Genomic DNA, 24285 nt, shown 5'->3' with positions numbered 1-24285 from the left:
GGAGCTGTGGCGTACTGAGGTCCGACGCCCTCTACAATATTACAAATGTGAAACACAATCACAGGATATTGGCTCACATCTCCTGTGCTGCTTCAGAACAAACGACAGGTCCAAGTCCCAGCAAGACATTCTCCTCGTTTCACACTATAAAATATGTGTGATTTTTCAGTTATGTACCTAAAACCTGACTTACTGTTTTCTGATGACGGCCTTGAACAGATCAGCCAACTGAAATAGAGCTCGTTATGCTCCCATAAAAAACAAAGGTGTTTATCACCTGGATCATCCTTCACAGCACCGACGTTCACCAGTGTGAGCACCACAAAGTGACAGCATCAAAAATAAATAGAACTTTATTTTCAATAAAGCACTATGTACAATATTCACAACTTCAAAATGATCCAATAAGAGGTCAAACGTAGTTAAAAAAAAAAACCCATGTTATATTAAAAAGATAAATGTGAACTATAAACAGTTTCACAACCTTCACATGGATTCAAAACTCACAAGAGCAGCCATCATCAAATATATGAAATCACACAGACTGAAGCCGCTGACAGGAAGTCTTCTCCAGAGCGGAGGAGCTGGAAAACTTCACAGAAATTAGATGAATAATGACGGAAGTCAAATCCAGCACGTCTTCAGTTCGACCTTGTTGAAAAGCATTGATCAGCGTTCAGGAAGCAGACGGTGTCTTCATGGCTCCTCGACTTGGTGTCAGGGTTCCTGGACCCCCGCTGGGAGGGATCCTGGACCCCCATCAAGAGTCCATCTTCTTAAAAAGCTTCATAAGTTGATGAAATCTGTGTGCGATCTGAGGAGAGAAGCAGTTGGAACTCTGTGGGTGTTTCACTTTAGCCTTGTTTCCACTGCACAGTATATGCTGGTACGTAGTTTCATGTTTGTACAGAGTTTGTAGGTGAAAGTACCGTACCTAACCGTTACCTTTTTTCATAACCCTTCCCTTGAGGTACACAGCACTACAGTACGGGTTCCATCAGGAGGAGCTACAACACAGCTGTCTGCTGATTGGTCAGTGACGATGGTCAGTCTCGACAACCAGCAATCTCTAAAGACCATCGGCCGTGTACATTTCTAACTGATAGCATCCTTCCCTAATGAACCTGTTGGCAGCAGCCGCACAGAGCAGCGCTGGGGGGCCGAGGGTCTTGCACAGGGACCCCCAGTGCGTGTTTTTGGTAATGTGGGAGGAAGCCGGAGCACCTGGAGGAAACCCACACAAACTCCACATGGAAAGGCCCCAGGTCATACTTGAACCCACGAACCCTGCTCAGAATGAGAATGTTTTCCAGGCTGGGTCCTAGAGAACGGCGGCTCACAGCTTTGCTCGGACGCCTGAGCCGCGCCGCAACAAAGACAAAAAACTGATGAACAACGACTGAAGCGTAAAGGACCACGACAGCCGGGATGATGATGTCACATATCTGCGTCATTACGCGGCCGTTAACAACCCTGCTTGTATTTTAACCGTACCCTCAACAGAGTTGGGTCTGGGTACGCTCTGCCATACCGTACCCTACTGCACAATGGAAAGGAGGATTATGACTGTCACAAACAAAGAGAAGAGGTTTCATTCACCTGCTCGGAGGGCTTGTTGAGTTTCTCTGACAGAGCAAGGAAAGTGTCACGTGAAGCTCCCTTTGTCTTCAGGGCGATCAGAATATCTCGATCTTCATCTCTGGAACAAACCCAACAATCAGGACACGAAGCGAGATTCACGTTAAGCAGAAGTGAAGCAGCGCTATGCTAATTCAACACAGCAGACCCGCCAGTCCGTCTTTTCACTATGTTCCATTATATTTATTATTATATATTTAGTGTCACGATAAACAAGGTCAAACTTCCATGTAAAGTGTGTGTGTGTGTGTGTGTGTGTGTGTGTGTGTGTGTGGTCGAGAATCACACGACCGGAGGGATGAAAAGCTAAACATCCGCCTCCTCAGATATATTAGTCATTAAGTGTTCCATTCATTTTCTTTTAAACTAATTATAATGGGTCAATAAAAATGTGTGGCTTGAGTTTTGCCTTTTTACTTTATGCATCTTAATATATGGTACAAATGTGAAACTATCTGAAAATCTCCAGTGATACAGTAAATAAAAGCAGAAGTGGTTGTCTTTATCACTCAATAACCCTTCAGCTATAACATCAAGTCAGTTTTACACTTTTATCTTAAATCACGGGTCCAAAAACTCACAAACTTTAAAAAAGTTACAACGTGAAATAAATATTTGTTCTACTGAAGTTATGACTGAAGATTAGACTCTGAAGTGTTTTAATAAAACTGCTCCTAATATACACCATGTGGTCACTGTTCCACCAGCAGGTCAGAAAACAGCCTGAAAAGGAAACGCTGCATCTCACGTGAGTGGAAGGATCCAGAACCGAGGCGGTACTGACCTGGTCCATGCGATCACCACCTCGCCCTTCTTTCGAACCACGTTCTTGGCAGAGAGGCTGTTGGGGGACAGAGAGGCCAGCGAGGTCTGTGAGTCCTCCTCGTCTTTCTTAGCACTGGAAGTCTTCCTGGTCTCCTCTTCTTTGGATTTCTTTGCTTTTGAATTCTTCTGGTGTTTTTTGCGTTTCCTGCTCTTGTTGTGATCCGTCTGCCATTTTTGGGGCGAGCTGCTCGTGTCCTGTGCGGTGGAGCGACGCCGCTCTGATTCGGACGTCTCCGTCTCGTCTGTCTTGGAGTCTGAACCATTGGACGCTGCTGCTCCACTCTGTTGATCTTTGTCAAAGCTTTTGAGATGATGCTGCAAACCAACAGCTGATCCTCTAGATGGACTGATTGTCTTCTGGGCCTCGAGTGAGACAACGTCTGAAGGACATTTTGGAGGTGTGTCCTCTTTTCCAAGACCAGTTTGACTCTGTTCAGCAATGATTGTGCAGTCATTGGAGTTTTGACAGGCTGTGTCCAAACTGTCATCTAAAGCTGCTTCAGGTAGATTTGTCTCCGACTTTTTGAGAGGACAAGTCTTTGAGGGACGAGGAGACGATGCATTGTTTTTGCAGGAGTTTTTCAGGAGTTTCCTTTTTTCCTTGCGTGAGAGAGAGGAATTTGATTTAGTTGTAGCCCGACTGATTGTAGAGTGTTTGGGAAGGTTGGAAAGACTCAGCTGTGATGGGACAGTGAGGCAGGAACAGCTAGGGTCATGTGATCCTTCAACAAAGCCAGTGTTTACTTGACTTTCCTCAGCCGCCGCGTCATGTTCTTTGTGTCGCGGCTCTTCTGTTATGGTTCGATCCAGGCTGTCCTCATCAGTCAGCATGATACTTCCACTTGCCTGCCTAATCTTCACAATGAAGTGGTCGTTGGACTTCTCCATCACCAGTGCCTGTATGGGAACGTCAGGCTTGAAGACGAACGGTGTGGCGAGTGGAGATGAGGCTCCACTGCTGCTGCTGAGGCCACAACTGGAGTTGTCCGTGTCGAGCGCGAGGTGAATGTCCTGCTCTGTAGCGTCCTCTCCATCCATCAGGGCGTCCTCGCTGATGTGTGCGCTGATGACGCTGTCTGGAGTGGACATGAGGTGCATGCTGGTGCTGGACGGCTGCAGAAAGCTGAGGTGACTGTCCGACTTGAGAGGCGAGGGGATGGTGAGAGACACGGCCAGGTCTTCTGCTAGAATGGAAAATGACTTATGTGTCTGGACTCCAGTCTCCGACGGAACTTCCAGCATGCAACTTTCATCGAATAAAGCTGGGTTTAAACGGACTGGCTCTTTCAGGCGTGGTGAAGAGAGCTTGCGAGGGGAAATACTCGCCCATGCTGCAACCAGTTTGGTGGGACTGTCTAATTTGGTTGAGGAAAGCAGCTTTGACGGGGAATCAAATTTTGTTGGCGTGGCGACACTGATGAATCGTTCCCCATCCTTTCTTGGAGAGGCGAGGGTCCAGGCACCGTTATCGCCGCTGCTTTCCAACAGGTCAGACCCTTGCAGGAGACACTTGAAGATTTCTCCCATTTGAGAATCCCTCACCAGGTTGAAAGTTAAACTGGAGGCTTGTTGTTCTGTAAGGAGCTGAAAGTCTGTCTTATCCACCAAAGGGCCGTTGTGAGAGAACAATAAAGGTCGATTCTTTTCAGGTGTTAAAGAGAGATTTTTAGGAGGAAGAAACTGGACCACAGCTTGGCTATGTGGGCCATTCGGTGGATTCAAATCAGTCTTTCCCTCTGTATCTGCATGTGTGATCCTTATGTCTTTCCCTCTACTTCCAAGACCTGTTTTGTACGTACCTGGTCTAGTGGGATTCAGGCTGATGGGAGGAGACTGTGCTTCCGTTTGCTGACAGTGAGGCTTCCTTGTTGGAGACTGTCTGGAAGACTCGTCCCTCCAGCGGGACTTCTTGTCATTGGTCTGACCTGGTTTACAGAGGCCCTGAAGTGTCGTGTCAATCTCACTGAACAAATAGTTGACTTGAGCGTCTACAAAGTCCCACAACTTCTGCTTCATGTCTACTGCTTGCTGTTCAAAGATGCGTTTAACAATGCCGTTGTTTGACACTTTGCTAAACACAGACGTGATCAGTTTCTTGAGCTTTGACTTCAGCGCTGCTGCGTGACGGCAGATTTTTCCAAAATGAGCACCGTCCACAAACTCCAGGAACGATTCCTGGAAATTCTCCATCACACCATAGAAACTTTTCTTCGGAAAGGTTTTATGTAGTTTCATGTACTTTTTACGGATCTCAGTACGAACCAGCTTGAATGTGTCCATGATGTCGTCTATGGTGGAAAAGGAAGCTTTGGTTGCCGCCGGGCAAACCATTTTAAAACGGCTCCTTGGACTTCTTGTTGAGGCCGCTGCCGTTTCATGGGTCTCCTTAGAAGCACCACACTTTTCTTCATGTTTCCTCTTCAAAACAGACTTGGGACTGCCTTTATTTTTAACTGCCGCCGCTAACTTTGCCTTCTTGGTTGCAGGAGTCGGGGAACTGGCCGTCGCGTCGTCAGTTTCACTTTCAATTTCTCCTTCCTCAAGATCTGTGTCAGAGAGGCCTGAGGACACGTCCAACACCGTATCTGCAAGCTTTGGAGTGTCACGGTTAGCAGGAGAACCGGGATATTTGTTCTCTTTGTTTACATCCAACTTCTTTGAGCTGGCATCAGCAGGCGCACTGGAGAAATCTGCACCAGAAACAAAGACAATACTTGCTTTGAGAAAACAACCTCTCAGATTGTGTGAAACTGTGAATTCACCAAAGAAGATATTAAGGAAGCACCGATCCACGGTTTTTTTAAAGTTCCGATCCGATCCTGATACCTGAATTTGGATATCTGCCGATACCGATATGATTCTGATAGCAGAGCTGTTTGCTTTAATATTATTATTATCATCATTGTTGATTTTATATGAGGCTGTAATAAACTCCTCTCTACAGTAAAGTATGAAATGTACTAATGTATACATGTATTCTCTCTAAGGACAACTTGAGGTTAGTATCAGGACAGTAAAGGAAGCAGTACAAAGTATTTTAGTTCCATGTGGACAATGTGGGGGTCTGCGTGACGTCATCATCTCATAATACTCTAGTTCTATCTTTAGAACCTCAGAATCACTTTATTAATCCCTGGGGAAACTCTTGAGCAAGGCAGCAGCAACACAATGTTTCCAGCTCTAACGCAGCTCCAACCATTGGGACTATTTTCAGGGAGTTTAGCGTGGAGGAGGACGCAGCTTCACGGAGGTGTGAATCGCCTGCTGACAGCCTGGAGGAGCTGCTGCTCATTGTTCTGATGTCAGAGCTGTTCTCCTCCCAGAGCTGGAGTTTGAAAACGCTGACGTCTGGCTGCAGAGCGCCGCCCTGCTGGACTACGGCTTCGCTAACATCCACGTTGCTGTGTTGCTTTGCTAACATCCACGTTGCTGCGTTGCTTTGCTAACATCCATGTTGCTAACATCCACGTTGCTACGTTGCTTTGCTAACATCCACGTTGCTAACATCCACGTTGCTACGTTGCTTTGCTAACATCCACGTTGCTGCGTTGCTTTGCTAACATCCACGTTGCTGCGTTGCTTTGCTAACATCCACGTTGCTGTGTTGCTTTGCTAACATCCACGTTGCTAACATCCACGTTGCTACGTTGCTTTGCTAACATCCACGTTGCTGTGTTGCTTTGCTAACATCCACGTTGCTAACATCCACGTTGCTACGTTGCTTTGCTAACATCCACGTTGCTGTGTTGCTTTGCTAACATCCACGTTGCTGTGTTGCTTTGTGGTGTTGTGAGACTAAAATCCCTCCAATCAGCAACATGTTGCCATGAAAAGTTGGATAGCACAGTGCTACTTCCCTAGCCTGCTCGCTGGCTGCAAACTGTGGACTGGATTTCCTGCCTCATTCCTCCTGGTCTCATTGAGACCCGCCTCCCTTCAGGAAATCCAGTCCACAGTTTGCAGCCAGCGAGCAGAGCAGCAGCAGGGAAACACTGGGGATCATTTCAGCACCATGAAGCAGACCAGGATCATGAAGCAGACCAGGATCATGGATCAGACCAGGATCATGGATCAGGAACCTCTGATCAGTGAGTTATGTTGATATCAGAACCCGATACTGGATGGGCTCGGCCCCATCCCTAGAAAATATCTGAAGATTTTTGATCACATCCTGTTTTCTGTCACTGCTCTAAATGTGGGATTATTGTGGCGCCATTGACCCCCCCTCAAAAAAAAGAAACAATGCCTAGAGTTTAGAAACACTGGAAGACATTTCTGTTCTACACATCAATTAATTAATTCATCTGTTGCCGAGACACAAACATCTGCTACTGAACAGTAATGTCATACGTGTCTTTTAATTTCGACCTGTAATGTGTTTGGATTTCAGCTGAACTTTACTAGAATACTTGAAGCAACTTGAAGGAACCTACCAGAGGGTTTTTAAAGCACAGATCTTGAGTGGATGTGTTTCAGTTCTGATCACTGATCATGCTTTGATCAGAACCTGACAGACATACCATCACTTCCAGGAGCAATCGATCTTCTAAACGTTCAATATACTTCTTCAAAATGAGCTGCTGTATGTTTGGGTTACAGTTCCTCTGCAGCTGAATACATTTGGAGGTAAACAACCTCCTTCAGGGACCACATGGTGACTGAGTACATCACTCTTGTACAGAGCTGTATTTTTAAATGTTGTGACTGTATGAGGCTAAGCGTACCTTTCTGAAGGCTCTTGACGTGGCCAGGCTTGCCAGGAAGGTGGGGGAGGTTTCTCTTGGTGATCTGCACTGGGCTCCTGAGTGGGCTGATGGCGTCCGGGATCTTCTTCAGACTGCTGAGCGTGCGCATCATGGAATCTTCGTCGTGGATGAAGGGCACAGAGCCGAATGGCTCCTGTTTCTTTGCTGGACTGAAGTTCTTCTGGGGTGTGACGGGGGGGTTGTCGAGCCTCTCTGGAACCTTCGCTTCAGTCGTCCTGCCAGCATGGAACACTCCAGTGCCTCCAGTGGAGGAGCTGGGCTCTACTGGAGTGTCACTAGTGTCCTCATGAGCTAAAACTAAGATGGCCTCCATTAAACTCAAGCCTTCTTGTGGAAGTGACTCCAGGCTGATGATACTGGGAACAGCAGCTGGATCCTTGGAGGAGTCCCGTCTCCCACTGCTGCTGTGGTTCTCTGGAGCAGGAGGACCAGGATCCTGTGGAGGGACAGCAGGAGGACCAGGATCCTGTGGAGGGACAGCAGGAGGACCAGGTCCCTGTGGAGGGAGAGCAGGAGGACCAGGATCCTGTGGAGGGACAGCAGGAGGACCAGGTTCCTGTGGAGGGACAGCAGGAGGACCAGGATCCTGTGGAGGGACAGCAGGAGGACCAGGATCCTGTGAAGGGACAGCAGGAGGACCAGGTTCCTGTGTAGGGGCAGCAGGAGGACCAGGATCATGTGAAGGGACAGCAGGAGGACCAGGATCCTGTGAAGGAACAGCAGGAGGACCAGGTTCCTGTGTAGGGGCAGCAGGAGGACCAGGATCCTGTGGAGGGACAGCAGGAGGACCAGGATCCTGTGTAGGGGCAGCAGGAGGACCAGGTTCCTGTGTAGGGGCAGCAGGAGGACCAGGTTCCTGTGGAGGGACAGCAGGAGGACCAGGATCCTGTGTAGGGGCAGCAGGAGGACCAGGTTCCTGTGGAGGGGCAGCAGCTGGACCAGGTTCCTGTGGAGGGGCAGCAGCAGGACTTTTGGGACTGGTTCTGATGGTTGTGTCTTCAGTAACGTCAGTGTCTGGTGGGGGAGGGGGGGAGGTAACGGCGGGTTGTGTGGGTGAATCCCAGGAGCAGCTCTGAGGCCCTGCAGGTTTCGGGGACGCAGCACTTGGATCAACTGGTTCTTGAACAGCAGCAGATTCTGTTGTTTGGAATTGAGAGTTTGTCTCCTGTTCAGAGACGCTTCCAGATGTTTCATTGGAGTTTTTAATCTCTGTGGCCTCTGCTGATTCTCCTGCCTGGCTTTCAGAATCCACTCCAACTTTGTCGGGATGTTTTTGTAAATCTTCCAAAGCTTCGCAGGAGACGCTCTCTGGTGATTTTGGTTCTGGGAGCACAGTTCCTCCATCTCTTGCTGTATGGTTGGGCTGGCTATGACTGATCTTCTCTGTTTCCTGAACATCTCTCACACAATCCAACCGCTCTTGTGAAGGTAAAATATTCACATTATTCAGAGATGGAAAGGCAGCCTCACTGAAGCCTGCCTCAGATTCACTCACATCAATTTCATCAATGACACACATGTCTTCTAAATTAGGAAGTGAATTATCTCCATCGGATGTCTTTTTGTCCTCCTGACCTGCGGGACGGTTTTCCTGGCAGCCACTGCCGGACAACCCTGGCTTCTTAATGGGTGAGAGGGTTAAATTCAACGTTTCCATGAAACACAGTTTCCTGCTGGGACTGTTTTCCTCCAGGCTGCTTTTCTTCCCCTCAGCCACAGGAAATATTCTCAAGGTCTTTTCTTGTTTTTCCTCTCTGCTCCTTTGTTTCTTTCGTTCTTTGCCCGTCGCTGATTGGCTGTCTTGCTTGTGCTTTGGGTCGTCTTCACGCCGTCTGTCCTCCTTGCTTTGATGATTTTTATCTCGAGTTTCCCTCCGTTCCTTGGAGGAATCATTGTAGCGCTCGACATGGTGACTCACTTTCTTCTGCTCCTTGGAATCTCTCCGTTTGTCACTGGTCCTGTTTCTTCTCTCTTCTCTCTCTCTGCTGTGGGTTTCTTTTGAACTTCGAAGTGCATTGCGGTCGGAGTCTGTTGTGGCCATCTTGGTTTTGTCAGGCTTTCGCTCTCTGCTGCTGCCTTTCTTATCAGAGTACGATCTGTGTGAAGCCTCTGGAGAACCCGTTTTAGCTCCATCTGACCTGATGTCATCTTCTACATTCCAGACTTTGCTTTTACTTAACTTTGGATCGTGTCTTCGTCCTTCACCTCGATGGGATCGGCTTTGCTCAAAGGCTGGAAACGGTTTGCTGGGGTCTGAAGCAATTCGATGTTTCCCGTTGCTTGTTTCCGGAGGTTTCTCAGTCTGGTGCTTCTCCTCTCTGCACTTGGACTTGTGTTTGTCAGCTGCTTCACAGTCTCTTCTGGAGTGACCATGGGAAGATGGCTTAGGTGCTCTTGTCATCTCCACGCTTTCCTTCCTGCAGGCCTGAGCTGGATCTCTGGCAGGCGGCTCCTGCTGACGTGAACATGTTGGCAGAGGTGGAGGTGGAGGTGGAGGTGGAGGTGGAGGAGGTGGCTGTGATTTACTGGAGGAAGTGATTGATGTGGTGCGCCCGGACCGATTTGGGTCCTGCAGATTGATGCGAGGCTGCGGGTGGTAGGAGGATTTTTCTGACCTGGGAAACAAAGTTTGAACGACAGCTTAAGTATGAACAAACATCCAGAACAAAGATTGACTGGTTCTAATGTTTGGGCTGATGTTGTGGAGGAGTCGTACCGTTGAGTCAGCCTCATGATCTCTGCATCTTTCCTCTTCACCTCCTGTCGGGCCGTTTGAAGAAGAGCTGAGATGTTCTTCTTCAGACAGCAGTTCTCATTGGTCAAACCAGAGTTCTGTTGGGAAGAGAAACGGAACCATAAGTACTGAGGTCAGGATTGAACCCCTAACACTGTGGCGGGTTCGGGTGCCCACTGACCTTCGTCTCCATCTGCTCCAGTCTGTGACGCAGATCCTGAATTTGGTCCTGAGCTGCTTGGAATCTGGATTTTAACTGCAGAAATAAAAAGGATGAAGACTGTGAGGAGCTATGTTCTGTGGGAGCTGCAGGAGTCAAATGTCACTTTCTTTGGACGTCAAAGGACGAATTTCCCTGATTTAAACCAAATAAACCTTTTTAACACCAAATTCCTACCGAGAATATAAATCTTGCTCTTTAAAAACTGTAAATACGCAAGTGTTGCTTCATGTAGCTGTTGCAGGTTAAGGTTGTTTTTTCTGACACAGCCAACCTGCTGCTCATCCCAGAAGAAAGGAGCTTATTTAGAAAACAGAAGTGAGCTTGAGAAGTTGTACAACCTTCATGAGAAGAGCGATGGAATTCATCCAGCCAGTTCACCGAAAACTACTGAAGCTTGCAGCTTTGCAAGAGAACTGAATGAATTCTAACGACTACATTTCATTTAGAAACCAGGGCTTTCGGCTTTGTCACAACTAGAATGACTGGGTTTACTTGACGGCACTGGGACTGTTCTTCAATGTGAGTGTTGAGCTGCCGTTTGAGGGGAGGGTCGTACAGTCCTGTAACTGTAACCACCACTACATCTTCTATTGCTCTCATTCAGGCCGCGTTCTTTGGACAACGTTCTGAAAAAGTCCTCCATTTACACTGCAACGGCAGATGTGCTGAAAACGATGTAATTAGCATGCCAGGCCATGCGGGGGCGCTCGTGTAAACGGACCCCCCCAGAACGTGACCATTTGAAATGTTTCAGTTGTTTTTGTTGTTGTCTAAATGGAACTTCAGAGTAGGAAGGAAGCAGCAGCTTTGCTGCTGAAGGTGAAACAGATGTGAGAGTGAACAGGACAGCTGAGCAGGAAGTGGGTCTGACCTCTGCGTATGACGCCTCTTTGTTCTGCTCCTCCTCCGTCACCAGCTCCTCGTATAGATCCATGGACTCTTTGAGCCGAGAGCCGGCTCGAGGCGACTCTGCTGCAGCGACACGGGAAGCACACGGTCACATGACAGCTCTCGAAAACCAATAAAACCACGTGAGGAGGAGGAGGCGTCACCTGCAGGGCTGCTGATGCACACATCCAGCCCATCGTAGATATCCACAGAGCCCTCGCTGGCCTCAGGAACCAGGACTGGACAGATCACAAACACTTCTCATCCTCATTTTCTATTCACTTTCATCCGTATTACATTCTCTCCTCAACATCCCAATAAAGAGCAAAAAACTAAAGAGTCAGCAATACAGAGTCCACCATAAAGCAGCTTCACCCAACCCAACTGTCTCCTGGTGCAGCTTCTGCAGTTTGGCTTTTAAAAGGTAAGGCTATTTTGTTTTTAGGCAATTTGGTTACTTTACAAAGAAATATAAGAAATACATTAAAGCAAGCAATTAAAAATCTTACATTTAAGCGAATAAGAGTATGAAATACTTTAACACCTCTCACACTCTCATCCTTTTCATTGGATCAACTTAATAGGTGCGTTTCCCATCTTGGTATCTGGAGTCACTAATCACCCACAGATATCACGTCCTCTCATCAGAGAACCACACACGTCACGCTGTTCCAGGCACATTCACAATCAACCGACTCGCTCTACAACATCCAATATAAAAATGAAGAGAAAGAGCTTCACTGCTTCATTTTAAAAATCAATCAGTTTGATCATTGGTCATTTCAAGGAGCAATTTAACTAAATCACTGCTCCAAATGTGAGTTAAATAAATAACACAAGTAAAATCTATTGTTTATTCAAAACCCGGTGCAAATACAAAAAAAATGAAGTCCTGATTTAAAAGAAGCGTGTGTCGGCAGTCCTCAGGAGGTTTGTTCCACAGGCGAGGAACTAAAAGCTGCTTCACCTTGTTTGTTTCTGACTCTGGGATCACTGAATAACCTTCTTCCTGAGGACCTCCGGTGACCGGATGCTTCATATTCTACAAGTCAATCTGAGATGTAATAAGGCCAGAGACCATTCAACGCTCGATAGGCCAGCTTTCTGACGAGGTGTGAAAAACAATCTTCCTCTGTGTGTAATGTTGAATTTGACTCACGAGCAGAAGTGTGTTCCATCTTTCCGACGTCTCTGCGCCTCCTTTACAGTACCTGAGGACGGAGAAAAGGACCAATCACACTCATGTTCAATGGTTCTGTTGAAGTACAAACAGTAAAGAAAGGGCAGAGACAATCAAGTATAAACAGAAATTGGGCAAATAGACGCCGATCATGATAACATTTTATTAACTGAGTAGTCACAGTACTTTGAATTGTCATCTGTGGAGGTTGAAGGAGTTTACATGCAGTGTTACTGCTGAAGCTTTTGGATCACTAAAGTCCAAAGAAAATCTTCCGGCGAAATATGCCTGAGTCAGCACTACGTCCTCCTTGATCCTGCTTTCTCTGCAGGTCAACACATGAACACACTGAATATTATTCAGATATAAAACACCTAGGGCTTTAAATCGGCCTGATATACATGCTGGAGTTCAGTGTTTCCTCTCAGTCCTGCAGAATGGGGCCTAACCCACTTCTGCTAACAGAACTCTCTTTGCTGCACTGTCTGTGTTCCTGCCTCCCTACATCATAGTAAAGTGGCTTTATTTTCACAGATGTGTACTCTAAGTAGTTATTTTGAACCTTTCTTCCTGAAACTGAGCAGTTCTTATTCGAACAACCGGCTGTTAGCTTGGTGTTTCAGTCCACAGCCTGACTTGAGGCTCCAAAGTGCTCAGAAACACCTTTCAGAGGCGTTATTAGAGAAAGACGTTATCTTCAGGAGGCTAACATGCGCTACAGGCTTCAGTTACACGTTTCTACATTTGTTATTGGAGAAAGGTGTCTTTAAAAAGCGGACTTACGTCCTTCCCGGAGTCCTTCTGTTGTTTACCACTGCCGCGCCAACGCTTCATCGCACCGGAAGTGACGACATTTTCCCGCGGTCTATAGCAGCTGGGGCGCGCGCATAAATTTCAGCAGCACGTTTCACAAGAGGCTAAAAAGAGTAGCTGAGCACAGTTGCCTGGATTCTCTGCCTCACACGAAGACGTTAGACGCTCCGACGTAGATGATCTAAATGATCTAAATGATCTCCGTCGCGCAGAAGAAGCGATATTATCTGACGTTCTCTGCTGGGAGGAGCAAACTTCTTCAGAAGCAGAAGGCGCAGACCAGAGAAACAAGGGCGCGGACTGAGTACGTCACCACAACGCGACATGCGACTGTGGAGGGAGGGCGGGGGGTGTCAATAAACACATTAATATTTCAGTCATATCTATCAAACAGGTTCCACTTCGATCACGTTAATGACTTTTCAGCTCAGACTAAAGTTTAACATGGAGTTCCTCAGGGTTCCGACTTCATGCCAATACTCTTCACATTATACTTGCTTCCTGTAGGGAATGTTGTCAGGAAACACTCCATTAACTTACAGATATTAAAACAAATTTATCTATAAAACAAATTGATCTATAAAACAGGATACCGATCAACCTGCCAAACTGTTCGCGTGACGTCGTGTGTGTTTAAATAAAGTTTCAGTACAGAAAAGGGGGCGTGGCCTATCCAGCTTGAACCGGAAGCAGTTTGTGTCCGCTCACATGTGGATTTTACTGAACGTGTTTGTTTCTGGATTTAACAGACTGGACGTGTTTGGACATCAACTATAGGAGCTGGACGTGTCTGGATCATAACAGCAGACCGGACTCGTGTTTCAGAAAAGCTCTTCTCGTCATGAACCTCCCGCTTTCTCCTCACAGCGGGAACATTTAACGGGTCTTGTCCGGATCAAGGAGGCTTGGCTCGGTCGGCTGTCGAAGCCGGACTCGGCACCATGGAGAACCTGGAAGTGAGCCTGTCGTCTCTGAGTACCATATCCAGACATGTGGACAAGAGCCACAACCAGCTGAGCCAGTACCTGTCCAAACAGGTGAGACATCACAGCCATGTGTCACCCATGTGTTCACGGGAGAGCAGGAGGCATCGCCTTCCCTTTAGAGGTCAGAGGTCACCTCAGGCTCTGGCACAGAGGAGATCACATGCAGCAGAACCACTGATTGGATGGTTAGAGCTCATCCGAGCACAGATCATTTGAAACCAGCATGAATTTACTTAAAGAATCTGTGTAAATCCATTTGAAAGAGGTTTCAGACCAGTTCATACTCGGTCCACATCCAGTCCGAAACAGCAGTCATTAATCCAAATCCCCCAAATCGTGTTAAAACCAGCGAGACACTAGTCTTCACCCAGAAACTAGAAACAGCTCAGGAGATGATCTACCTCCAGTCTGAAACCAGAATACAGTTCTCCTTATACCAGTCTAGATTCATTTAAAATAAAGAAATGTGTGTTAACCCAGTCTAAAACGAGTTTGAAACCACTTATCCTTCAGTCTAAATCCATTACTACAATCGGTTAACTAGTCCAAAGAGTTAATACAAATGAGAAACCATAAAACTATCTAGACCAGCCATACCATGTAGTAATAGTACATTTCCATCAACTCCTTCTAGATTCTTCTTTTCTTTTAAAGAAGCAGCATATGTGTATTTAGCTTTTTCTTAAAAATCTCCTTGAAGTTGGAGTCTTCTAATATAAGAACTATTTAATGTTATCATTCTGTCATCATGCACAATATTCATAAGATAGTAGGGAGAACAGTGATGAATATATAACCTGTTAAAATATGATTTGTGACAAAACACTGAATGGATTATTTTAATGTTTTACAGTGTTCCTTTGTGAGTTTCTGTTTTTTAAAATATCTTTAATTGAATTTTCATACATAAACAGTTTCTGTATTTTGTACTGTGTTGCTCTTGGGGCAAGAGAAAGAGCACTGTTTTACAGAAACCTCAGCGCGCACAGACATTAACATCCTCCACAAGAGTGTTTGCAATTGTTCTGACCTTCATCACATCCTCAGCCTCACCTTCATCACATCCTCAGCCTCACCTCAGCCTCACCTTCAACACATCCTCAGCCTCACCTTCAACACATCCTCAGCCTCACCTTCAACACATCCTCAGCCTCACCTTCATCACATTCTCAGCCTCACCTCAGCCTCACCTTCATCACATCCTCAGCCTCTCCTTCAACACATCCTCAGCCTCACCTTCATCACATCCTCAGCCTCACCTTCATCACATCCTCAGCCTCACCTTCAACACATCCTCAGCCTCACCTTCATCACATTCTCAGCCTCACCTTCATCACATCCTCAGCCTCACCTTCATCACATCCTCAGCCTCACCTTCAACACATCCTCAGCCTCACCTTCATCACATCCTCAGCCTCACCTTCATCACATCCTCAGCCTCACCTTCAACACATCCTCAGCCTCACCTTCATCACATTCTCAGCCTCACCTTCAACACATCCTCAGCCTCACCTTCATCACATTCTCAGCCTCACCTCAGCCTCACCTTCATCACATCCTCAGCCTCACCTTCAACACATCCTCAGCCTCACCTTCATCACATCCTCAGCCTCACCTTCATCACATCCTCAGCCTCACCTTCAACACATCCTCAGCCTCACCTTCATCACATTCTCAGCCTCACCTTCATCACATCCTCAGCCTCACCTTCATCACATCCTCAGCCTCACCTTCAACACATCCTCAGCCTCACCTTCATCACATCCTCAGCCTCGTCTGTACGTCTTCTTCATGGGGGTTTGCTGGTCTGTGTCCCATGGCAGATCTGGAGCCACCAGGACCGGCAGCGCATCCTGGACTGTTTGTCTCAGCTGCTCTTGGAGAAGGACTACACTCTGCTGATAGCGCGACACCTTCGACCGCTCATCCTGGACCTGCTGGAGCGCAACGCAGAGCGGGTGAAAGCCGGCGTCAGGATCAACCATGACCTGCATGAGCGTCTGTGTGTGGCCCTCAGCAAGCTGCTGGGAATCAGTGCTGATGCTCAGGCGTAAGTAGCCCCACCAGCACCACCAGCACCACCACCACCAGCACCACCACCAGCACCACCAGCCCCACCAGCCCCACCACCAGCACCACCAGCCCCACCAGCCCCACCAGCACCACCACCAGCACCACCAGCACCACCAGGACCTCAGAGATCTTCACTTCACCATGCTAAGGCTAACTGCTAACCCCCAGAGTCTCTCAGGGAGCAAATTGTCTTCAACGTCAGCAGATGTTTAAATCTGATGATTGTTGAAAATTGAGAGGAAAGTCTTTAATTCACACAATCTATTCCAGGAACTTGACTGAATTCTGCTAAATCTGGACGGGTTCTGAGCACTTTTGACTTTTTTTCATCACAAGTTGATTCGTCTCAATTTAAAATGTTGGTTTATTCACTGGAGGAATTATGAAACAATCCCTCCAAGTCCTGAACACACTTTCACATGGATAAATGCTGATCTTTGAGCTTTAAGAGTCCAAGATACAACCCCTGCAGTCTGAATGTCCATGGTAGACCCTGTGGAAAGCTGGAGGACTTTGACTGTTCATGGGTGATAAATGACCTTAACCTTAACCCTAACCTTAACCCTGACCTTAACCCTAACCTTAACCTTAACCCTAACCTTAACCCTAACCTTAACCTTAACCCTAACCTTAACCCTAACCTTAACCTTAACCCTAACCTTAACCCTAACCTTAACCCTAACCCTAACCTTAACCCTAACCTTAACCCTAACCTTAACCCTAACCTTAACCTTAACCTTAACCCTAACCTTAACCCTAACCCTAACCCTAACCTTAACCCTAACCCTTTGAGCAGCCTGCTGGGTTTCAGAGCACAGTAAGGTCTCAGACTGGTTTCATTGTGTCCTGGTTTCTATGGACTCTCCCTGGAGACAGACGGTGACGTGTGTTCCTGCGCCTCTCTGTTAGGTTTGCTGCCAGGTACTTCAGCGGGGCCCCCCCAGTGTTCCAGAGGCTCTTCTTCACGAGTGAGGAGTCCTCGGCCGTGCAGTATGGCCCCAGGAGGATGAAGCTGCGCGACCTGATGGGCGCCACGCTGCGCTTCCTCCAGAGCGACTGCGCCAAGTTCAGGATGCTGTGGGACTGGAGTCCCTGCGTGTCCCAGCTGCTCACCAGCGACGTCATGGTGCGAGGGTACGTTCAGCACAGGGGGGCAAGTCCTTCAGCACAGGGGGGCAAGTCCTTCAGCACAGGGGGTTGAGTGGGAGAGACCCATAGAGGTCAGAATCCATCCATCATCCAAGCATTTATTTATTTTTCTTGATATTTTCTTCATGTTCTGAATTCTTCCCCGTGGCCATCAGTAAGAAAATAATCAGGACTTGATCAATTAATTCGACTTTTCATTATTATTATTAATCTCATTTTGGATTATCAGAGCGTGGAAACACAAACATCATTTATATAAATTTATTTTTATATAACAGTAAAACCTGTGATGTAGGGATGCCGTAAAATCCAAAGGCAAGTGTCCAGTGTTATGGAGCGTTATGGATCGTTACGTTACGTTATGGAGCGTTATGGATCGCTAGGTTATGGAGCGTTATGGATTGTTACGTTGCGTTATGGATTGTTATGGATCGCTACGTTATAGATCGTTAAGTTATGGAATGTTATGGATCGTTGCGTTACGTTATGGAGTGTTATGGATAGTTATGTTACGTTATGGAGCGTTATGGATCGCTACGTTATGGAATGTTATGGATAGTTATGTTACGTTCTGGAGTGCTATGGATCGCTACGATATGGAACGTTATGGATCGTTACACTACATTATGGAGTGTTATGGATAGTTATGTTACGTTATGGAGCGTTATGGATCGCTACGTTATGGAACGTTATGGATCGCTACGTTACGTTATGGAACGTTCTGGATTGTTACGTTATGGAGAGTTCTGGATTGTTACGTGATGGAGCGTTCTGGATTGTTACGTTATGTTATGGATCGTTACGTTATGGATCGTTACGTTATGGAATGTTATGGATCGTTATGTTACGTTATGGATTGTTACGTTATGGAATGTTATGGATCGTTATGTTACGTTATGGATTGTTACGTTACGTTATGGAACGTTATGGATCGTTACGCTACGTTATGGAGTGTTATGGATAGTTATGTTACGTTATGGATTGTTACGTTACGTTATGGAGCGTTATGGATCGCTACGTTATGGAACGTTATGGATCGCTACGTTACGTTATGGAACGTTCTGGATTGTTACGTTATGGAGAGTTCTGGATTGTTACGTGATGGAGCGTTCTGGATTGTTACGTTATGTTATGGATCGTTACGTTATGGATCGTTACGTTATGGATCGTTACGTTATGGATCGTTACGTTATGGAATGTTATGGATCGTTATGTTACGTTATGGATTGTTACGTTATGGAATGTTATGGATCGTTATGTTACGTTATGGATTGTTACGTTACGTTATGGAACGTTATGGATCGTTACGCTACGTTATGGAATGTTATGGATCGTTATGTTACGTTATGGATTGTTATGTTACGTTATGGAGTGTTATGGATAGTTATGTTACATTATGGAACTTTATGGATCGTTATGTTACGTTATTGAACGTTAAGGAAGTGAGTCCAGAGTGTAGTACGGAGGCAGCCATGTATCACCTGCGACCTGAATATTTCAATAATCGGGTCCAGTCCAGGTATTTTGACCGTCTCAGCTCAGCTTGAAATTTACCAGGAGAACCTGTCTGTTGTCCAGTATTAATAAACTGTAATACTGTCAAAATCTGTTCATGCCAACAAACTAACAATGGGTCCTGAATTCTATGCGCTTCATTTTCTGGAGATAATCTAAACAGGAAACTAAACCAATCAGCTTCATTTCATGTTGAGACTTGGGGTACTCTTCAATGGCCCCTGGCCAGAGCTGCTCAGTGATTGGCTTAGAGTCCGTTCTGGTTTGTTCTGGTGTTTCTATGAGATGTTGAGATGAAGACGACAAGCGGTGAATTATTAACTCTGTCACTTCTCTTCTAATTCACTGTTTGGATGAAAAGCTGCAGGTCAGGTTCAACTTTCTCCAGTTTACTGATTTTTAAAGTCACACAAACGGAAATGTGTTGAATTTTACAAATGTGTCCATGTTTGTTAATGTTTATAAATGTTTACATATGTTCAGATTTATTAATGGCTGCAGTGCAATCCATCTCTAACTGTCATTTCCAGTAAACCAGCAACAAAACCTTCCTTTTCTAAAAGGGATTGATGAAGCTTCTGCTTCTATTTGTTCACACGTATGTTAATAAGAGTCTTAATAAGTTTCAAAGAGCAATGATGTTTCATCACTGGGGGCCTCTGTCAATTTAGAAAAGTCCAAATTGTTGAAATGTGGTTTATAAATACAAATTATTTAAATTAAGTTAACATTGGCTAAAATGTAATAATAATGAAGAACCCCACCTGTCCCGTCACCTTTCCAGAGAAATGACACTGATATAAAACAGTGCAGAGCACTTCACAACACTTGCTTCCGATGTTGAGTCTCGCTTCAAAAGAGCCTTGTGGGAACTTATAAAGTCAAAGCCCTCATAAGGGAACGTTCCGCCTTGCAGTGGTGGTAAATACCGTGGTCTACATCCTGGCTTCCTGGCTCGGTGGACCCCCCGGTGCCGGCGGCGGTGGTTGTGCAGTCTAGAATTAAAGAAATGTCCCTGCTCAGGATTTGCGAGGCATCCTCCATAGTGTAGTCTTGATAGAATAAGACGCCCTGGTTTTGTCCTGGTTTTGTCCTGGTTTTGTCCTGGTTTTGTCCTGGTTTTGTCCTGGTTTTGTCCTGGTTTTGTCCTGGTGCGTCGGGCTCCAGTGGGATGGGTCAGATGGTGAGCACGGTGTCGGGGGCAGGACAGCCGGATCGGGGCCTTTCTGCAACTTTATTTCTATATTTTCACTGTGAAATGCATAAAAGTTATCGATGTCATTTAATGTGGGATTTGTGGGGAATCCCGGGTGCGTCCTACTGACCGACTCACTAGCACCACCTTCTCACTTTTATTGCTTTTAACTGCTAAAACAGTTAATTTAGTGTGTTTCTGAATCTTAATGAAATCATTGGTGGATATTTATCTGTCTGTTGGCAAGATTACGTCAAAACTACTGCACAGATTTAGTCTAAGTTTCACCACAGATTGATATTGGGTCCTGGAAGATTCCATTAAGTTCTGGAGGTGATCCAGAATCCGCGTTGTTTTTCCTCTGCAGGGGTCAGAAACCTGACTGGTCTTGTTCCCTGTGTTTCTAACAGCTACACGGCTCACTGCTTGGCGCTGGTCTCTCACATGACGGACAATCAGAAAACCATCTTCCTCCGGAAGGTTCTGGCAAACGAGGAAATCCTGGACATGAAAATCAGGTATTTGACTTTATATGAATATAATCTAAATTCTTCAAATATGAGATGTTAATGGACCTGAGGTCTGATCAACACATCCAGGATCTCTGTCTCCTGGTTGACTGATCCTGATCACCGCTCCTACCAAGCAGGTTATCAACTCACTAGTTCAACCCAGATCTACCTGTGCAGGTTCACATGAAAGGGGCGGAGTTAGCAGCATCTGACCAATCACACACAGAGAAACCCTCCAGAGCAGTTTACAGATTACTGAAGGAGCAGTTAATCTCTGAGATTATGAAGAATTCAAACCCATCCTGCAGCTCAAAGCAACACTGCTGCTGCAGCCAGAACCAGAACCGTCCTGACTTGGTGAGATTAGAGCAGATTAATTGATCGGTGAGATTAGAGCAGATTAATTGATCAGTGATATAAAGGAACAGCACTGTGATCACTCACTTTCACTTTATTCCAGCAGAACGGTTCCAGGCAGAACTTCCTCACTGCTCTTCTTTTACTTTACGTTCTCCATCACTGGTTCTGAGGCTGAGGTTCTCTTTTGTTTTGGGGTGGAATATTAATTCATCACCATGACGACATGGGTAGTTCTGGTTCCATAAATTCATGGTTCTGCAGTTCTGTCAGGTGTGATCATGAACCTCATTATTCCAGATCAACAGACCTGGAACAAGTCAAGAACCAGAACCTGCTTCAGAGCCTCAGAGACCAGGATTTATTTTATTATGTTGAGAAGATTGTTCTAGATTAATTTATCATCTCCTCTCTCCTCTAAAACTATGTTGTATTTGGTGCTATGTAAATAAAGTTGAATTGAATTGAAACGGTGCAGGAGGCGGAGCTCTGACCTCTTATCCAGAACATAACCTGCTCCGGAGCAGGTTAGACTTTCAGTGTCAGTTACCAGGTGATTTATCCTGGTGAGGAGTGAGCAAGAGTGGTAGTACAGAAACCCCAGTTAATCCCAGTTAAGAGTAATCCCCCTGGATAAGAGTAAATCCAGTGTGGTAGTCCAGGTACAGGACAGGTAACTCACTCCCCAGCCAGCGTGTCTGAGCAGAAACTATTGGTGCTTTTTGGAAGATTGAACCTTTCTGACATGTAGAACCCTCTGGTCATTGACCAGGACCAAAAAACTGCCTTTAAATATCTTTAACGTTGTTTCTGCCTTTTTTCAAAACTCACTTCAACAACTTCTTTAAAAGAGCAAACAGCTGATCATATTCACTGGCCTTCTGGCCACATATCTCCAATATATATGAAAATGTAACCGCTTTCAAAGGGAAATTCTAATTTGATGTAAATATGACATTTACAAAGTATTTGGCACTCCATAGAACATACTGTTGTTTTTGACAAGATTTATTTGGAGCCAATCCACATCCTGCTACCATTGATTTGATGAAAAAATAAAACTAAACAACAAACTTTCACATATAAACAGGTTTTGAAAGGGTTAAAATCTTTAAAACTAACAGAGGTTTGTTAGAGTTGAAGCGATTTACAGAAAAAAGCAGAAATAAGTAGAGATATTTGTCCATGAGGCGAAGAAGAAGAGAGAAAAGTTCCTCTTGATCTGTTCCTCAGAGCTCTGGAGGAAACCCAGCAGCTGCAGGTGGAGAAGGCTCTGGTTTTAGCCAATCAGGGCTCGGTGATTTGGCGCCAGGAGAAACCCAGTAAGTTCACCAGAGGTCAGGTGGTGTCGGAGGACCTTTCTCGGAACGTTGTGGCCGTGTGTGGAGTCGTTCTTCCCCGGATCGTTCCCAGACCCTCGGATCAGGTACCAAGCTCTTCCTCAAGATGATATCTCTCTACTTTCATTCCTCACGCCTCCTCTTCCTCCTCCTTACGCCTCCTCACACCTCCTCTTCCTCCTCCTCACACACCTCCTCTTCCTTCTCCTCAGGTCTCCTCTTCCTCTTCCTCCTCCTCACACCTCTTCCTCCTCCGTACGCCTCCTCTTCCTCCTCCTTATGCCTCCTCACACCTCCTCTTCCTTCTCCTCAGGTCTCCTCTTCCTCTTCCTCCTCCTCACACCTCTTCCTCCTCCTCACACCTCCTCTTCCTCCTCCTTACGCCTCCTAACACCTCCTCTTCCTCCTCCTCACACACCTCCTCTTCCTCCTCACACCTCCTCTTCCTCCTCCCTTACGCCTCCTCACACACCTCCTCTTCCTCCTTCTCACACCTCCTCTTCCTCTTCCTCCTCCACACACCTCTTCCTCCTCCTCACACCTCCTCTTCCTCCTCCTCACACCTCCTCTTCCTCCTCCTTATGCCTCCTCACACCTCTTCCTTTTCCTCAGGTCTCCTCTTCCTCTTCCTCCTCCTCACACCTCTTCCTCCTCCTCACACCTCCTCTTCCTCCTCCTTACGCCTCCTAACACCTCCTCTTCCTCCTCCTCACACACCCCCTCTTCCTCCTCACACCTCCTCTTCCTCCTCCTTACGCCTCCTCACACACCTCCTCTTCCTCCTTCTCACACCTCCTCTTCCTCTTCCTCCTCCACACACCTCTTCCTCCTCCTCACACCTCCTCTTCCTCCTCACGCCTCCTCTTCCTCCTCCTCAGGTCTCCTCTTCCTCACACCTCTTCCTCCTCCTCACACCTCTTCCTCCGCCTCACTCCTCCTCTTCCTCCTCCTTAAGCCTCCTCACACCTCCTCTTCCTCCTCCTTAAGCCTCCTCACGCCTCCTCTTCCTCCTCCTCAGGTCTCCTCTTCCTCCTCCTCACACCTCCTCACACCTCCTCTTCCTCCTCCTCAGGTCTCCTCTTCCTCCTCCTCACACCTCCTCTTCCTCCTCCTTAAGCCTCCTCACGCCTCCTCTTCCTCCTCCTCAGGTCTCCTCTTCCTCCTCCTCACACCTCTTCCTCCTCCTCCTCACGTCGCCTCTTCTTCTTCATCCTCATATCTGGTCTGCTTTTCAGACTGCCGTGAACGATCTGGTGTTGGTGGAGTCCACGAGCAGGAACCTTCGCCGGCTGGCTCTGGCTGTGGCTTCCCAGAAGCCCGTGCTGCTTGAGGGTCCAATCGGCTGTGGGAAAACGGCGCTGGTGGAGTTCATGGCCGCCATCACAGGACACACGAAAGCTTCGGAGATGGTGAAGGTCCAGCTCGGGGATCAGACCGACAGCAAGGTGAGAAACAGCTCAGGATGGAGGGATTGGGAATAAATGTATTTGAGGCGCCGTTCACGTTCAGATAATCCGGGACTTCGGTCATTTGGGGGGCGGGGGGCATTTTCACACCTTCATTTGGTTTATGTGGCGTTCACATTCACTCTTGAGACGGCGTCAAACTGACTGGAAGTTGTAATTGAGACATTGTTGTAATTGCGTGACGACCAGCAGCTGGTTGGGGGCGCTGTCGTCCCCCAACCAGCTGCTGGTTGGGGGGCGCTGTCGCCCAAAACAAACACTGACCACAGAGGGAGTAAAGAAACACAGCTCATTGATTGGTCCGACTGAAAGCGGAAGTCCCGCCGCTTTAGCCTCTGGTGGCTGGGCTAATTAGCTCGTGGCTATTGGATAGCCACCATCAACTGCGATATATAGTCTTCAGACCAGATAGCAACGAGCGCCTTTCTCACTATTTCTTCCTCACTACTCAACATCTGCCCGCCAGATACTCATCGACTTTATCTTTCTGCGTCTGATTCTTCCGATGTGTGCGGTTTGGTTTGTCTGTCAACTACCCAGAATGCATTGCGCGCTACGTCATGTCCTCAGCCCCGTCCTCTTACCCTGCCCGCGAGAAAGATCTTTTGTAAAGGAACCAAGACCT

At 46.7% G+C, this 24285-nt stretch overlaps 2 protein-coding genes across 2 annotated transcripts in view; one reads left to right on the top strand and one right to left on the bottom strand.

Moving 5' to 3' along the window:
* Window positions 1-520: 520 nt before the first annotated feature.
* On the bottom strand, window positions 521-12252 carry casp8ap2 (caspase 8 associated protein 2; the record flags this gene model as incomplete). Its single annotated transcript, XM_080491059.1, has 11 exons — window positions 521-814; window positions 1600-1699; window positions 2423-5153; window positions 7188-7725; window positions 7839-8366; window positions 8725-9844; window positions 9946-10061; window positions 10145-10219; window positions 11058-11158; window positions 11239-11313; window positions 12234-12252. 11 exons carry the CDS (start codon window positions 12250-12252, stop codon window positions 761-763), a joined length of 5457 nt encoding a protein of 1818 aa, XP_080347185.1. The 3' UTR covers window positions 521-760.
* A 1506-nt stretch (window positions 12253-13758) lies between these two features.
* mdn1 (midasin AAA ATPase 1) overlaps window positions 13759-24285 on the top strand; it is a 97976-nt gene continuing 87449 nt past the window's right edge. The window contains exons 1-6 of the mRNA XM_080490977.1: window positions 13759-14104; window positions 15877-16103; window positions 17036-17260; window positions 20396-20503; window positions 22088-22280; window positions 23430-23639. Of these exons, the coding sequence (XP_080347103.1) occupies window positions 14009-14104; window positions 15877-16103; window positions 17036-17260; window positions 20396-20503; window positions 22088-22280; window positions 23430-23639 (1059 nt within the window). The 5' untranslated portion in view covers window positions 13759-14008. The remainder of the gene's footprint in view (window positions 14105-15876; window positions 16104-17035; window positions 17261-20395; window positions 20504-22087; window positions 22281-23429; window positions 23640-24285) is intronic.

The sequence above is a fragment of the Lipophrys pholis genome (assembly GCF_963383615.2).
Source record: "Lipophrys pholis genome assembly, chromosome: 21".
Lineage (NCBI taxonomy): Eukaryota > Metazoa > Chordata > Actinopteri > Blenniiformes > Blenniidae > Lipophrys > Lipophrys pholis.
This window is presented reverse-complemented; position numbering and strand designations above follow the sequence as displayed.